General features: G+C 45.3%; 1 protein-coding gene across 1 annotated transcript in view; it reads left to right on the top strand.

The window, feature by feature from the left end:
* The window catches only part of ANKH (ANKH inorganic pyrophosphate transport regulator), a 160684-nt gene that overhangs the window by 113980 nt on the left and 28555 nt on the right, over window positions 1-18149 (top strand). The window contains exons 4-8 of the mRNA XM_003821942.5: window positions 478-561; window positions 5190-5360; window positions 7134-7268; window positions 10471-10563; window positions 14512-14607. Of these exons, the coding sequence (XP_003821990.1) occupies window positions 478-561; window positions 5190-5360; window positions 7134-7268; window positions 10471-10563; window positions 14512-14607 (579 nt within the window). The remainder of the gene's footprint in view (window positions 1-477; window positions 562-5189; window positions 5361-7133; window positions 7269-10470; window positions 10564-14511; window positions 14608-18149) is intronic.

Raw genomic sequence — 18149 nt, 5'->3', positions numbered from 1 at the left:
AGATCCTGCCCAAACTTGAAGGCAAGAAAACAGTAGACCCTAATCAGTCAGTGAGCACCGGTAATGACTGTAATAACTCAGACCCAAATGAGAGCCCTCATTATGATCTGCATCACATGGGAAGGATGCTACTTTGGGACTGAGACGCTTGAGAGAGAGAGATTGTGTTTCCTCCATTCTTGGTATTCCTTCAGCTTTCCCTCCAGGCATACAAACCTAATAGCGCACTAGTCTACATACAATTGGTACTAAATAAATACCTGCGTGCAGTCCTTCACTCCACTGTAAACTCTAACATGGAGCCAGCCACCAGATCAAGTTACAGTAATTTTACCAACCAAAGATTTATCAGACCTGGGCTGCTAAGGCTTTGAGGGGGTATAAAGTGTATTTCAGGAATGCCCAGTAAATCTCAACAACCAGAAACAGCATAATCCTGAAGGTGTATCTCATGCCAAATTCTTTTCTTTCTGGCAGGCATGGACCCATGCTGGCATTCTCTTAAAACACAAATACAGTTTCCTGGTGGGATGTGCCTCAATCTCAGATGTCATAGCTCAGGTAAATATGGTCTGTGTGTCAATCAGAGCTCCTCAGAGTCCCCTTCTGGTGTGTGTAACTGATGTGTGATTTATATTCATTCACTGTGCAGTACACTCTGCATTCGACCTGGTTTTGCCAGCACCGTTACATCACATAGAGACCTCAATAAATATTTGCTAAATGAATGAGAAAAGGGAACGCCCTGTAATAACAGTATGTATAATCTTGCTAGAATATGGGTTGTAAGAATTTAAATTTAAATAAAGGGGTTTTGACCTTTATTTTTAAAGAGCATGCACGTGAGATGAGCATAAAGTCATACCTAGTACCTTTCGGCATGTCTTAGGGTCACTGTGCACTTGCCTGGGTGCCCTCTGCGTGGCCTATCACTATGAAGTCTGTCACTCTGTCCTAGAGGGAGGGCTCTTAGGAATTATTCTTCAATGTTCTTATAATCCTCTGTTGTTACCATGCAGGGCTGCCATTCACAGGTCACTTCCCCACATTTAGAAGGAACCAGGAAGTGGATTCAGCTACCTTTCCACGCGGTCTGAGAAGAAGGCCTACATCCCACTTTCTGTTGGGTCCAATTCTCTGAGCCCTGGCACTCAGCCCTGGCTTTCTGTCCTTTCTTCTTCTACCAAGGATAGTGCATGAACAATTTTAGTGGAAAAATAGATTGAATTCTTATGATTTATAAATTAGACTAAGTTCCTACAGTCAGGGATTTGGGAGAATGATTTCTTCATAGAGGAATAGAGGAAGAGGTTAGACTATATCTCTAAATGCCTTTCCAAATTCTCATGTCTTTTTTTTTTTTTTTTTTTGAGACAGAGTTTCGCTCTTGTCGAATGGCACAATCTCGGCTCACTGCAACCTCCACTACCCAGGTTCAAATGATTCTCCTGCCTCAGCCTCCTGAGTAGCTGGGATTATAGGCATCTGCCACCATGCCTGGCTAATTTTTGTATTTTTAGTAGAGATGGGGCTTCTTCATATTGGCGAGGTTGGTCTCAAACTCCTGACCTCAGGTGATCTGCCCACCTCAGCCTCCCAAAGTGCTGGGATTACAGGCATGAGCCACCACGCCCAGTCTCATTTCTATTCTATGAATATTTCCATACATTTTTCCTTTCTTGCACACCCTGCTCTCTTAGCCACCTTCTTGAAATAATCGACTGTTGAACTGTTAGTACTTCCCTGAAGACCAAAAATTTCCAGATTAATCGTGTTTACTCCGTGGATCACTATTATAAGTAATTTAAATGGATTTCTACTAACTGTGTGTGTGTGTGTAAATACTAGCAATACTAGCAACCACCATTCTTTGGTATGTCTTTGTTAATTTTCTTAAGAGTTAGTAGAGAATTTTGTCCCAGTCTTACTTTCTGTATCCTATGGGAGATGAACTATACTGCCTTATTCACTCTAATCACTTCATTTGAAATTCAGTAAGCCTCTCTAATTTCAAACACTGGCATCAGCAAGTCGGTGAGCATTTGTGAGCACACATTTGTAGATGTGTGTTTTTTTAAAGGCAAAAAAAAAAAAAAAAACCTCTTAACTTTGCCTAAAATAAACATAGTACCCATCCAAGGACAGAAGAAGAAAAGCCTATCTCTGAAAAAGACTTTGCCAATACACCTACAGCCATTTTCCTTCTCTATTTTAAACCTGATCCTGGCCCTTGCCTGTTGAGGGAAGGCCTGCAAGTTTAGAATAAACAGATCTGGTTAGTGGGAGCGTGGAAGCCGAGTTCAGATGCCATCTGGCTTCAGGCTGTGCCTGGTGGAGTAGTTATTTTAAACCTTGTTACTTGAGTTCCTGCCACAATTTGGCTGGGGGAATAAATTCTCTTTTTAAGTCTTCTACCCTCAGGCCTCCTCTCATTACCTGAAAACGTTTGTTAGGTATGAAAACATACCTAAGTTGGTAGTGAGCAAATGGATTCCATGCAAAGTACTTTGAAATATCACCTTGGCATAAATAGCACATAATCACCAATCACCAATGATAAAATGGAAATCATTTATAATGCCTCAAATTTCAATGGCAATTCTCGAGGGGGGTTTTTTGTTTTGTTTTGTTTTCAGATTTTACTAAGTTAATGGGCTTCACACAATAATACAAAAAAACCTCTTGGTTTGTTGCAACCATGCAGTGCTTTTCTGTGCCGTCATTATTTTAACAGTGATATGTTCCAGTCAATCATTGCCAAGGGATTCGTGGAAACATATTGCTGTTTTTGTTTTGTTCCCTGGTCATCTGGACCTTCTTAGCTTGCTTGATATCAAGGTGAGAATTGTCAAGGTTGTTTGCTGTCTTTGGACTTTCCATCCTGTCACTCCTCTGCTATCATCAGCCCTTGCCTTTCAAGGTCAGCTGACATTCCAAGGCTGGTCAGATCACAATGTGTACATCCCCCGCATTCCTGTAAATTCCCTTATCTCCTGCCTTTTCATCTCAGCCTTCTGAGAAAATTCCTCTGAACCAACCTTATGTTACACATCTTCCTCCACTTGCGCGGTGCTTCTGCAAAAGTTTACACAACAGAATAAACTAATCAAACTGTAAATGCACAATCTTATCCTTCACCTCTGCTAACTCTGTAGCAACTATTTCAGAGAGTTTCTCTACCTCTCACCTCCCAACATAAGACCTCATTTCCCACCTCACAGAGTCAATTGCAGCAACCAAATTCGTCACCTTCCAGCCAACAAACCTACACACTTACTTTCCAACCCTGCATCCTCCCCATTCTCTTCTCATTGTAGGGGGGGAGGTGTCCCTCCTCCCACCAAGGGCCACTCCTCTGGGTCCTGGCCTATGCTGCTTCCTCAGGAACCTGTTCCCTGCTTTCTCGTGCATCGTTTCCCTTGTCCTGTCACACTCACATCTCTGCCATGTTAACACAGCAACGAGAAGCTTCCTGTGTATTTCACCTAACTCTTTAGCTACAGTTCTATCACTTTATAGCCAAACTTCTTGGGAGGGTGGCTTCTACTCACTGTCTTTTTCACTTCTCTTTCATTCTCTACCTACTTGAGGCTGACTTCCACCCCCGTCAGTCCACCCAGATGATTCTTACTAATGACTTTCCTGCCATTAAACGCAGCGGGCAGCTTTCCTGATCTTTACTCTGTTGACTACCCGCTCCTCAGTCACACACTCTTTCCCACCAGCCCTCTCACCGCTGCAGTCCTGGTTTTTACATGTTTCAGCTTGTTTTTCCATTGGTATTTGGCCATTAAGGTTGATGTAGCTCAGGAATATGCATTGTCCTGCTTTTGTTCTCAGTATGCTTCTGAGGTCTTTGGAATGAGTGGATCCCAGGAGGACTCTAGACAAAGGCTGGGCTGATTCTCTGATTTCTGCAGTACAGGGAGGTTAATACAGTTAAGCTTGATTTAGAGACTGTACCACTGAATAGAGATATAAACATTATTGTAATTTCATTCTCTCCTTACTCTGGTTATTTCAACCTATTCTAGTTTTATAGGTTAGTATTTTAAATGTTAATGTAAGTTGTTTTATAATTATTACTGTTGGTGTTTTTTGGCAGCATTTTTAGTGACTTTTTTTTGAGATAGGGTCTCACTGTCACCCAGGCTGGAGTGCAGTGGCACGATCAAAACTCACTGTAACCTCAAACTCCTGAGCTCAAGTGAACCTCCCACCTCAGCTACCAAAGTAGCTAGGACTACGGGTGTGCACCACCACACCTGGCTCATTTTTAAAAATCTTTTACAGAGATGGGGTCTCACTAAGTTGCCCAGGTTGGTCTGGAACTGCTGGCCTCCAACAGTCCTCCAGCCTCAGCCTCCCAAAGCACTGAGATCACAGGTGTGAACCATGGCACCCAGCCCATTTTTAGTGCCTTCTATCCTATAAACATTAATGTCTATTTTCCTGTATATGTTATCACTACTGTTTTTTTCTTTGTTAAATGTAGCCTAGTCCTCAGATGTGTGTTACCTACACACCTGAGTGTCCAGCCTCGAGAGGGAAAGGCTACATTAAGTTGGTAATGAGTAAATAGATTCCATGCAAAGTACTTTGAAATGCCACCTTGGCATAAATAGCAAGTAATCACCAAGCACCAATGGTAAAATGGAAATTATTTATAATGCCTCCAATGTCAGTGGCAATTCTTGAGGGGTGTTTTTTTGTTTGTTTGTTTTTGTTGTTTTGTTTTTCAAATTTTACTAAGTTAATGGGTTTCACACAATGGTACAAAAAATCTCTCGGTTTGGTGCAAACATGCAGTGCTTCTCTGTGCCGTCATTATTTGAATAGTTATATGTTCCAGTCAATCATTGCCAAGGGATTCCTGAAAACATATTGCATAAATTTTTTTAAAGTAATAACCTTAAAAAAGATGCCTTGAAAGATTTTTGTAGTTGCTTAAAAGAATTTTCATGGTGGGTATAACAAAATGATCCATGTTCCTCCAGTGAATCCCAAACATCTGCACATGAATTACATGAGAGCGACATTGGGTCATCATCCAATTTTTGGTTCTGTTTGCATAAAAGTCAAGATCTTTGCTCAGAGGTCTGTCTCAGGTTCAAGAGCGTGCCCCTGTGCTTCTGTCGATCGGTTCCCGCTTCTCCCCTCTGACCTGTTCCCGTTCTCCCTTCTCTCAGGTTGTTTTTGTAGCCATTTTGCTTCACAGTCACCTGGAATGCCGGGAGCCCCTGCTCATCCCGATCCTCTCCTTGTACATGGGCGCGCTTGTGCGCTGCACCACCCTGTGCCTGGGCTACTACAAGAACATTCACGACATCATCCCTGACAGAAGTGGCCCGGAGCTGGGGGTACGTCTACCAACCCAACAGCAGTCTGTCTGAGACTCAGAGTAGAATAAAACTGTATTCCGCCTCTATGTAAAATGAGAAATCAGTGACATCAAAACATGAAGTTGGCCAGGATGTCATACCCAGAGGCCAAGTGCTAGGTGTCTGCAGGGAAAGACAGTTGGAGGATTAATGAACTCTAACGGATGGATGTGATCTGAGATGTCACTGTCCAGCCTCCTTATCCCATAGGAGGAGACAGAGGCACAGAGAATCTGTGGCCAAGGAATAGATACGACATTCACGGTTTTTCTTGCTCTTATAAGTTATTCTGCAGTCAGCAAAGGTTTTAGGACCCACGATACCTTTGAGTTTATATTTCATTGTGTTTAATTTTACAGCAGGGATCCAGGCTTTGTTTTTGCTTTCTTCAATGGCCAATCCCAGTCCCTTATTCAGGTGCCTCCTGGGGACCAAGCACAACGTTAGGTACCATAGGGCAACACAGAATATTTTAAGATATGGTCTCTACCCTCAAGCAGCATCATATCCCATCTGGCAGATCAGAACAATACAGAAGCAACAATTAAACAGTCATCTGAGACAGCACATCACCTGCATGAGGATATAGGAGCCCCTAACACTGGGAGAAGGAACATAGTGATGTAGTGTAAGATGCTTCCTTGGAGGAGGTAGATCTTGCTGTGCCCTGAAAGTCGAATAAGAAACAAGTAGGAATGAGATAGAGAACCTTGTAGAGATGACCAAAGCAATCTGTTTGTTGTAAGTATAAACATTATGTGATTTCTGTGTGTGCTAATTTTCCCTACCCATAGGTATGAGACATCATTAGGTTTCTCTGCATTTAGCTGTAAGGCATCTATAGCCCTGAATTCATCCCCTCACCTCACCCTGATCCCTACTTGGGCCGCACATTACTTTGTCGTGTCAAGCAGTAATTGTTTTGACCACTTACCTCCATCTGAGGTCAGACTGTCAGTAAAATCCTATCTAGTTATCCCATCACTAGGCCAACCACAAATTGGTCTTGACAGTAACAATCCATCTCTTAACATTTAGCCACCAGCAAATGGAAATAAAGTGACCAAGATGGTTCCATGATGTAACTCTCACCCTTGTGAACAATCAAAACCAAAATTGCATAATGAAAGCCAGGCTTTAAAGATATTCCACACCTTTGCCGCAGAAGTCTTAGGAATCCCTTGTTCTTTACATGCCTTTATTTTGATTATGCTTTTGAACAGTTTACATGATGTCTGTGAGAGCTCCGAGAATAAGAACCTCTGTAGTCAGTTTCTACACTGCCAGAATAATTAGGCACATTTTGGTGAGCTGACTGATTCCAAAATAAATTATAATAACTTTTTTATTTCTAAGAGTTACCTCTTCCTGACGTGGCTTCCAGCCAGTCCATTTGATGAGATTAACAAAGACTTAATTTCAAACCTGTTTCTCAGGCCTGAGATGTGGGTTCTACCTTGGTTAGAGATTCCCCGAGTCTCAGTATGGAAAAGAGTGGTTGGGATCCATTAAATTTCAGTGTGTGTTTTAATTTCACAGCAGCTTGCCAGCTGTCTCGGTTAATTTCTATTAGGACTGAACATTTTATTTTAATTCAACTTGGCTTGTCTACAGACGCTTTTCCTTATATTACTTTCAAGTATAGTGAATTGGCTTGTGATTAACATACGAAGGAAAAGCTTTGATTCTGAATCGTTTTTTCCATTCTACTTCTAGAGTTCAGGTAACTTTTATCTTCGTTTCTTAACGCAGGGAGATGCAACAATAAGAAAGATGCTGAGCTTCTGGTGGCCTTTGGCTCTAATTCTGGCCACACAGAGAATCAGTCGGCCTATTGTCAACCTCTTTGTTTCCCGGGACCTTGGTGGCAGTTCTGCAGCCACAGAGGTAGGCCATGCTTTGGGGATGTGGGGCTTATGATCACCTTGGTGGGGCAGGGGGGTGCTGAAACTGATTTCCAGTTCTTCTCGAGAGCTCAAGTAATTCCCCAATATTAAATTACATGACAGTCACACTAGGAAGCCATAAAGATCTCGTTCAGTGACTTATAGTCATGTAATTGTATATTTTTATGATTATGGGAGAAAACCTGTCATGCATGTCGTACATCCTTCTTGTTTATCATATGAGGAACTGAGGCACAGAAAGAAAAGGTTAAAGACACAGAACTAGCTGGAAGCTGGGCTAGTGTTAGAATCCAGGTTTTCTGACTCCCACTCAGTTTTCCATGTCCACGGAATCAGCACTGGCCTCTTCACCGTGGTGGCAGAGGATGATGGAGCATGCATGCCACGTGGCAGCAGAGTGGGACACACCCAGTGGCTGCAGGGGCGCTGCCTCCGTGTTGACCCAGCCTGCCCTCACCTGCCCTTCACCGTCCTGCATGTGCCACCTGACCCGTCACCACCACACCCGCGCCTGGCATGCCCGCCTCAGATGGGGAGCTCCTTGATTGAACAAACTTTATCTGGAAACTGGCAGCCACTCCAAAGAAAGACTTGACTCATTTTTCCCTCTTTCAAGTTGGGTTTGAACAAATAGAATTACTTCATTGGCTTCCTCCTCCACTTCCCTCTGGAGAATTAATTCCATCTCTGGAACTGCTGGTCCCGAGGAAGGCTCATGGCTGCCCACGAGGGCCCCCTGTCCAGGCACTGCCTTGAGGGGAGCGGCCCAGAGCCCTTACTGCGCTGTCAGCATGTCTCCAGCCAGAGTGCCTGCCAGTTTCCATGTCCTGGGAAGCTGCTCATGTTCTCCTGGAAAAAGCAGCACATAAATCAAAAGCAGAACGCTTTCTCTTGCTTCATGTGTTCCTGGATTTTGTTTTTTGAATCATGAACATCATCTTGGGTGGCTACTGTAACACACAGGTTTTGTTCTTGAATACTTCAGTTCAAGTTTCTCACAAAAAGTATGGGACCCCCACCACCTGTGTGCTAGAATTCCATCCACCCCTTTAAAAAAAAAAAGGACAAATTATACATTAGAGCCATTTGAAAATTGCTCTCGATGGCATATAGGAACAGCACGTGGGGTACAGCACTGGCATTTATTGGTCATCTGCTCATGTGCCAGGCATTTATGTACATTTCCTTGACTCCCCAGTAACCCTATGGGATGGATATTATTGTTCTTACTGTTCCACCAGAGCAGCAAGAAGGGGAGCCATGGGAGAGGTGGTGCTTCGCACAGCTGGGGAGCGATGAGGTGAAGCTTTGGATCCAGGTCCGCCCGATCCCAATGCTCCTTTTTGTTCTAGCACACCACGCCACACCACACTTTCTTCACACTGCTGGGGACTTGCCTCATGTTCCTGGAACCTCTGGACATTGCCGTTTTGTTAATTAAAACAGATGAAGCTCGTTCTCCTCCTTCGCAGGCTAGGTAGAGGGTTGAACACTGCCAGGATGTAGGTTTAGATGCTTTGTTTTCGCTTTTCTTCCTTTTCATTCACATAGGGAAGAAACTGTCATTTTATTTTTTCTTCTTTAATTGGTGGGGTCTTGCTTTGTCACCCAGGTAGGAGAGCAGTGGTGGCACGATCACAGCTCACTGCAGCCTCAATCTCCTGGGCTCAAGCGATCCTCCTGCCTCAGCCTCCTAAGCCACCATGCCCAACTAATATTTGAATTTCTTTTGTAGAGACGGTGTCTCGCTTTGTTGTCCAGGCTGGTCTCGAACTCCCGGGCTCAAGCAATTCTCCAACCTCGGCCTCCCAAAGTGCTGGGATTATAGGCTTGAGCTACCATGGCTGGTCAGAAACTCATGTTTTCATGGAAACACATTGATAGCTTTCTGCACAAAATATGTATTTAATTTTCTTAAATTAAAAATCTAAATTGGGCCATACTGACCAAATTATGGTCAGAAATCCCATACAGACTGGGAGTGAGTTGGGTTGTAAGGAGAGTAGCACAGAGCCATCAACAACCACGCAAAATGTCAGCATCCCTGAAGGACGGAGTGGAGGCTTAGAGGTGGATCCCAAGGAAGAGACCCTCCAGAGAGCAGGGAGGGCTCGCAGTTGCATTTTGAGAATCCAAAATAAATAGAGCTAGACTAGAGGGTTCTGTGTGGCTCAATGGAATGAGCAAAGATTCTGGAGTCAGGTGGACCTGGGTTGAAATCTTGGCTTCTCAGAGCAATGGATGGTCTTTTCCCATCTTCATAGCCTACACTTGATTAAGGTGTAAGAAAACCCAAAGGGAGCGATTGAAACCGTCTTTGCAAAAATATGACTGAGACAGTGAAAGAGATCTAACTTAACTGACTCCATCTTGCTTCCAACCTCCAAGCTGTCCTTGTTCATTCCTGGGTGTAGGCTGAACTGACTTTGGGAGAAACTTACAGTTTATAGTTTAAACAAAGATGGTAACAGCACTTTCCCAAAGCAGACCTCCTTCTTGCCTGGGGACTAGATTGCCTTTGTAGGACTAACATTAGCCACAAGATTAGAAATTATGTTTTAGGAATCATGCAGCTGGGGGCTACAACATTCTGATCCTCCCTAAACTGCTCCAAAGATCAGTGCTTATTTTGCAGACCCTGCACTTGATGGATCAGCTGGCCCCACGCAGATCAATAAACTGGCTCACCTGATCTTGTTGTGGCCCCTACCCAGGAACTGACTGAGCACAAGAAGACAGCTCCGACTTCCTATAATTTCATCTCTGACCCCAATGCTCGGGGAGACTGATATGAGTAATAATAAACTCTGGTCTCCCTCAAAAATTAAAAGAAAGAGAGAAGGAAAAAAAAACAGGAATCTTGGCTTCCCAGCCAGTGGTCTGCACCTGTTTCTCATTGGATCCGCGTAAAATGTGACGCATCCCCCTCGTTTCACGTCCACGTTGTTGGCTGGCTCATTGCACTCCCAGGGATGCGGCAGAGTGCCTGCCCCTAGGAGCCCAATTTGCTCTCAGTTCCCCCCGTCCTGGGCCGTCCTGTGCCTGCCTGATGTTTGTCACCCAGTGTAGCGGGCTCTGTCCTCAGTGGCTGCACCTGAGTCGGCGTGCTTCGTCACCTACTGTAGCTCCTGGAGGACTTCCTGCTGGTACCCTGCTAACTCTGCCACCTCTTCCTGTTGCAGGCAGTGGCGATTTTGACAGCCACATACCCTGTGGGTCACATGCCATACGGCTGGTTGACGGAAATCCGTGCTGTGTATCCTGCTTTCGACAAGGTGAGAACCCGTGCGGTGTCGTGTCTGAAACATGCTTTTGAAATGACTTCTTGATAGACAGGGCTCTCTGATGAGGGACACTTTGTTGCTTCTCAGTCCTGCTTCCCTTTGTAAGGTTAATGTGACGTTGGGGGCATTGAAGGAATATTTTCCTCAGAAAATAACAGGGGCAAGTTGAAGCTTACCTTTGACGCTGATCCCAGGATGCTTTTCCAAAGTGATCAGCCTGTGGTTACTTTCAGGTTATTCCCATTGAGAAATGATTTGTTTGCGAAAGGGAAAATAAACTTCCCCCAAAATCAATTTATGGGATTTTATTTCTGTGGTTTGTTTCTTTAAACGAATGCTTTGCTGACCCCATACCAGATGGCTAAGGTGTAGGCAGGAAGCCGTGCGTGGCTGTCTTTCTGTGGGCTGGCCTACCTGCATGCTCAAGTTGGCCACAGGCAAGACCTGGGTCCAGTGTTTTGATATGGCAGACGTATTCCAGTGGAAAGCCTCTGTTGACAGCTGCTCTGTCTCCCCAGCCATGGGAGTCACATAACCCTTCTGTCCTGTAACTTGTGACCCAGTCAGCACTGTCCTGCTGTCATTCAATTAAAGTCTATTTTATAGCATTATCATTTAAACCTAGAGAATTTTTTTAATACTCTAAAACAAATGGCTGGTGAAACATACTCCAAAAATAGTCTACAGTGTTTTAAAATGATACACAGGAAGGAAGCAAACAGACTGCTACTTCTTACCGTGAAGGGCACCTGTTGTGCCTTGAATGTCTGCAGAACTAGCAGCCACTGCCAGCATCACACTGTCTTATCCCAGCCAGAGCCTGTGAAGTGAGGAGAGGAAGCCTCCTGGCCAGGGGTGTCCACAGCGCTCAGCTCTGGCAGAATGGGCAGCTTGGCCTTGGACCCTGGGTAATGCTGGCCCCTCCCTCTTTCCCCCACCGCCGGCCTGACCTCTCCTGGGCACGGGAAGCCCTGGGAAGCCACACAACAAGGCTAGGCCACAGGCTGCAGGCCTCTCTCCTTCCTTCACGTGGCCACCAGCTTCCAAAATGCCCCCCTGAGACCGTTTGTGGGTTCTGAGAGGGGCGAGGCCTGCGGAGCAGGGACCTGGGGACCCCCTCTCCCCCACCACACCTTACAGCCTGGCCCAAGGGCATCCCCCCAGGCATCTCTGAAAGTGTGAGGTGGAGACGGAGGATCAAGCCTGGAGTGATCACCCACATCTGCCCTCCTCCTCCTCTGCTCCTGCAGTTCCTGAGCAGTTTCTCTGTGAATGCGTGCTTGTGCAAACACACACCCACGTCCACCTCCACACACAGCCTGCTCCCACTTCCCCATCAGGGCATTCTTCCACTGCCAGCCCCCAGGCCACTCTTCCCTGTCTCTATCACCTGTCTCCTCTATTTCCCTACCCATGGTCACCTGGGAAAGGGTAAACCACCTGAAAACCAGTGAGGGATTCCCCTGCCTAAGCTAATGGGCGATAGACCCAGAACCCTGTACTGAGTGTAGAACTTCCTCAGTGGACCATTAGTTAGGACCCACCACCTACTGGACTGTGAGTTAGGACCCACCACCTACTGGGAATATTCAGTTGCAGCATCAGGATGCAGAGCATCTCCTAAGAAATGCTTTTGGTTCCTGCTTCACAGGCCTTTGAGAGTGGACTCAGAAGGCATGAGTCACTTGCTGGAGAGAGCAGACACTGTGTTTGAGTGGGTTTAATTCAGTCTATAGATAGAAATCATTGTTTTCATTTCAAGGCACGTGTGTATAGAAGTAAATCCTAGAAAACCAGCATGAATGTATGTCTTCTTGCTAAATTTCAGTTCTAGCTCCTGATGAATAAGGTGATCATCTGATGAAACTGATGAGAAGGGCAAGTGCTGAAGTGTTAGAACCTCCTGGCTGCTTAGGTCTCATCTGAGATTATTTTTGGCCACCTTGAAATCATAAAATTTAACAATACAACACTGTATGGTTTCAGTAAGAGCATCCAAGAAAAACATTGTTTTATTCTTGATCACAGAGGCTAGGAGCTATAAAAAAATTCCTTTAACGAGCATACCTCTCACCAGAACTTCGAGTTACTCCAAATCCTTTTAAAACTTCGCCCATTGTTTCCAAGCATTCCAGCGAGCTACACCAGCCATTTATATGAATGCCGTCTATTCACCAAAATCTTAGGCACCTCCATATGGACTTCCAGAATTTGCTGCATTGACAGTTGAAATCCTGAGCTTCTTTGTGGGCTCCAGAATCAGATTTAAAATTTCTCACATACCTTCCGGGAGTTCTAGCTAAGCATGAGCTGAGAAAGGTTTCCACTAGTGCAGATTCTCTCTAATGTTCAGTTACCTGCAAAAAAGGATGCTTCTGAGCCAACTGGGCAAACAAACTGAAACTCCAGTGCTAATCTAATGATACCTGCTGGTTTATTTTCACGATCTTCACGTGAATATGTGCCATTTTGCAAATCACAGTGCCCCTGAAGGAGCTGTGGTGCGTTGCTGTCCCCATGGCAGTATGTGTGTTTTGCTGAGGCTCCCTGATTCTTTCCAACATAGGCCTCCTCATCGTACCCAGCAGGGCAGTGCTCTTACAGAATGCGGTCCTCTAACACATCCAGGGTGAATGGAGACGGAGGTCTCCAACCACTGGGACTTGTACTTTGCCATAGAGCAGTCTAGAAAACAGATATGTTTTAGAGACTAGAATTAAGAAAACGTATACTCATTCAGAGGTTGGTGCTGGTAGTGGAAGGGATTTGAGAAATGACCTTTGCCTCCCAGTAAAGGAAAAGCACAAGCTCTTTTCCAGGTGGATCCTGTAGTAGCTGTGGGTGTGTGTTTCACGCGGCTGGATGCGGAGCCAGGTGTTCAGGGTTTGTTTTTGTGAGTCGACTCTGGGACTAATTGGGTCCATAATGAGGTCAGGGTTATTTTTCTCTGCCAGTTTTCGTGGTCCGGGGGCCAGGCCCTCGTTTTGCAGGGGTGAGGAGCACGCTTAGCAGTGCAGCTGGAGTGCCTCGGCAGGCCCCTTTGACTGTCAAGCTGGGTGACATCTGAGCCCCCTGCAGTCCTGCTTGAAATGCAGTGCAGCAGGTGTTCTTGGGGCATCTTTTCTACGCAGATGTTGTGCTGAGTGATTCAAGGGGAGACACGCAGGGCGTTATCTCAGCAAGCACAGCCTCACCGGGGTTGGACGCATGACAGGACATGATGCCTGCCCTCAGAGAGCTCCAGGGTCATCAGGCTTTACAGGAGGTGGGGCCCAGCTTGGAGGTCAAAGGTCAGAGAGGCTTTAGGGAACAGATGGGCTGTGAAGATGATGGGCCTTAGAAAGAGGGATGTTTTTGAAAATCAGGATTCAATGGCAGGAGGAACAAAAGCACCAGGTGTGTCAGGGGAAGAGCAGGAAGTCCCATTTGGGCTAGAAGTGGAGAAGTCATGGCTGGAAAGTGAGTCTGTGTCAGATTGCACAAGGCCTTGAATGCCCAGTGGAATTTATAGTCCATTTGGTAGAGAGGAGAGGAGCCCTGGAGGCCACTGAGCAGGGCCATGGCATTTAGGGAGACGCCGATGGTGGCCAGGCACAGGGTGTGCTGGGACCAGGAGCGGGGTGCATGGGGCAGAAGCAGGCTTCAGAGCCAAAGCCCCAGGACTGGGCGAGATGGGCTGCCCAGGCAGAGGGGAGGTGACTGAGTTGGAAGAGCTGCAGGGCATTGAGTCGAGAATTCACTCAGGTTAATGATCCTGTACAGGGACCTGACAGCTGCCCGAGAGACACTCAACATGACAGCCGCCTGGCAAACTGTCACTTGAAACCTCTAATTCAGACACATCAGATAAAACAAAAGCAAGATGCTCTTCAAGATCCCCCGGTGGGTTCAGCCAAGGATAAGCCGGGCCCATTCATGACTGTGGTTTTCTTTCCCCAGAATAACCCCAGCAACAAACTGGTGAGCACGAGCAACACAGTCACGGCGGCCCACATCAAGAAGTTCACCTTCGTCTGCATGGCTCTGTCACTCACGGTAAGGACAGAGGCTCTCTCTGTCTCTTCTCTCTGTTTGGTTTTTGTAAAGGGGCAAGTTGCTATTTTAAAGGGGGAAATCTTATTTTTCCACAATGTAATGTGATGCTAGATTAATTAGCAACCTCTTCAATACACTTTCTTCTTCAAATGTGAACGATTGTTATTCAAGGAGGCCCTTGAGTCTAGGAATAAAGGACCCACTTCAGGCATTTCTTGGGACTTCTCAAATGCTACAGAAAGGAAGAGGTTGCCTTTAATTGGAATAATACACTTGTCTTGCTGAAAAATTTCTAGCCCACTTTTTAAACATCGAAAGTCAACTTTACAACCATCCCTGTCTCTTTTCCAAATTTAATCAGCATTACTTCAGTTTTCCCCAGTAAAATTTCCTTTCCAGTTATGTTTGTGCTGACATAGCTTACTTACGTGGCCATCACGTGCCCATAGGCATTGAGCCCCTGCGGGATCCCAGGCCCATCTGTCTGCTGAGGATACAGCTGTGAGCAAGCGTGTGTGACACTGTCAGCAGCAAAGCCTGTCTGTATTTCTATGCGCAACCTTAAATAAACAACACACATCCTTCATTATCAAGCCCATGTGTGTAATTCGGATGTGTTCGAACACTGATAATGTTCAAAAAACATGGATAAAATAGGTACATGCTTTATAGTCCAAAGGACGTGGTATATAATTTAAGGTTTTTTTTAGAGCGTTTATCAACAGTGGCAAAAAACTTACCGTTTATAAACAGCCTTCCGTTGGAGACTGTGCCCTTTGGGTTTTAAAGATGGAGATGAAAAAGACGATAAGAAGAAATAAGGGTCTTTTGAACTCGGTTCTGTTTTCCTTGTTTATTGTTGTCACAACACATGTCCTATTAAATCCGGTAGAAACTTACTTTCGCATATACAATAGAAATATTTGCAGAAATGTCGAGATGTGTGCAGTTGTCATTGTCAATAACTAATAAAGAGGACCGGAGGCCATGAAGGTGTTGGATTATGCCAATAGCGGGAGCACAGGGGCTGGGTCCTTCTTACCGTCATCACAAGAACCGTGGAGCTTGATGAGCGCTGTTAGTGGGCCATTAAACTCAAGGCCTGCGTACATTTTAAACCTTTAATGGACATTTTGAAAGCCTGCAGCTTAATATTTGATCCGTTGATCCAACACCTAATTAGATTGTCACAAGGGCAGTGCCCATCACAGAAGACCTCTGACACTGCCGAGTCATGACCTCGTGTCCTCAGCTGCCCTTGTCACCACCAACACAGCCCCTTTTGCCAGCCTGTCCCTGTGGAACACGGGGGCGTTGGGAACCTATTCCAGCACTGCCTCACTGCAGAAGAATTGCTGATAGCAATGCCTGTTTGAGCGGGGCCGGTTCCCCAGGCAGCCATGCTCCCCTGTTAGCATGATTTCTCTCTGTGGTGCCCAAGCTTTTCCATAGTTCCCTAAAACATTAGCAAAACACTGAGCAACTTTGAAACCATTTAAGAGCATTTTAGGCAGAACAGAGCAGGTTTCTTTTCCAGGAAAAGACCTCAGCATTTGGAGACTGTGTTAAATGGCTGGAAATCCAAGGTTGAATTAACTCTGCTGTGAGGCCCTGTGACTTGGACCTCATCTGCATATAAAGCTGACAACGCCTGGCTGCCGCTGGCTCTGCGGTCCAGAAACTCACCTCCTCTGTCTTCTTTCATACTGTTTAACATCTTTCCGCTGCTAGAGTTGAATCTGATGGAGAGCTTTACCGGATTGGGCTTAAGGACATTCACCTCTCTTTCAGTTCACAGGCAATAATTTATACTTCTAAAAAAAAATTCTGCAAGTTTATTTTGAAATGATAATGACTTATAATCTGGGAAAATGCTTACAGTTCCCAGGTAGAGGCTTTATTTATTATTCTAATCCTCTATCTAAAAACCATCTGTGACTTGAAGTTTCTCAGGGTAAATTTTCACCTTCTAGAAATAGAGATTTAGAACCCTTTGTCAGAAAGGAACTTGGAGATGAACTAGTCAAAACCCATAATTTTTCAGAAAAGGAAATGATTCACACCGGACAAGTGACTTGTCCAAGTATCCAGTAATAGAACCAGCTACAGCCCAGCCTTCAGGGCATGCTCTCCAGGGCCCTGTGCTCTGAACCACACTGTTCCCAGAGAGTAGGAACAAATACTGGCCCTTAGGCCTCCAGATTGGGGCGCTTGCCACCATGCCTGAAACGGTGGTTTCTTGCCCATTAAAAACCATAGTATTTGAGTTTGTGGCTTAGGAAGGGTCTCATGTACACCATCCTTATGATGATTCAATCGATTGATCCAACATCTTGGCTAAAGGAGTTTTCACTGAAAGACACATAGAAAAAAATATAAAGGGAGATTTTTCTCTTTTTTTTCTTTTTTGAGACAAAGTCTCACTCCGTCGCCCAGGCTGGAGTGCAGGCGCATGATCTCGGCTCACTGCAACCTCTGCTTCCCAGGTTCAAGTGATTCTTCTGCCTCAGCCTACCAAGTAGCTGGGATTACAAGCGCCCACCACCACACCCGGCTGATTTTTGTGTTTTTAGTAGAGATGGGGTTTCACTATATCGGCCAGGCTGGTCTCGAACTCCTGACCTCAAGTGATCTGCCCGCCTCGGCCTCCCAAAGTGCTGGGATTACAGGCATGAGCCACCGCGCCCAGCCGGAGATTTTTCTTTCTAAATTAAACATTAAACTGTCCCTGTAATGAGTACTCACCTTATTCTGTCTCTTACTGTATTTATTCTTGTACATCTTTTGCTGCTCTTGGGCCCCAAACTTCATGAGGCAGGGTCTGCAATGTCATCTTTTATCCCCAGGGCTTAGCATCCTGCTTGACACTGAGAAAGGTCACAGTAACAAGTTAACAAACACAGGAATCAACTAATCCTTAATTATGAGACACCGGTCAGTAAGGTACCAACAGCATTCACCCTTGTGAATGGCAATCTTCTCGTTTATGCTCAGTTTGTATTATCGTAAAAGCTTTTAAAAGGCTCTTGATTTTCTAGTCTATTTTCTTTTTCCTTGGTTTTGGGTTTTTTTTTTTAACTGTTTGTATAGAAGGGGTCTCACTGTGTTGCTCAGGCTGATGTCGAATTCCTGGCCTCCTAAAATGCTGGGATTAGAGGCATGAGCCACTGCCCCTGGCCTGTTTCTGTTTTTTGAATTTTGAAACTTCTTAATATCAGGAAATTAATGTAGCAGAGGTCATTGAAACGCTTGAGAGCAGCACACTTGGTGTTTATTTCAGCGGATGATTCTATGTATACAGTAGGAGCTGCGTGATGATGCCACAGCCCTCCACACATTGGCCAACGTTAGCACGCTTTCCCACACTCCGCTGCTTTGGGAAAATCAACTTTTATCCCTGAGTCTTTTGAGAAGAGCTGACCCCCAGGATCCTGTAGACACCCAATGACTCAGTGATTCAAAGGAAAACGTATACTGTCCAGAATCAAAATGCATCCTTCCCTCAGAACAGCCCCCTCTCCAGGCCCTGACATTTGGAGTTC

The sequence above is a fragment of the Pan paniscus genome, chromosome 4 (genome assembly GCF_029289425.2).
Source record: "Pan paniscus chromosome 4, NHGRI_mPanPan1-v2.0_pri, whole genome shotgun sequence".
Lineage (NCBI taxonomy): Eukaryota > Metazoa > Chordata > Mammalia > Primates > Hominidae > Pan > Pan paniscus.
This window is presented reverse-complemented; position numbering and strand designations above follow the sequence as displayed.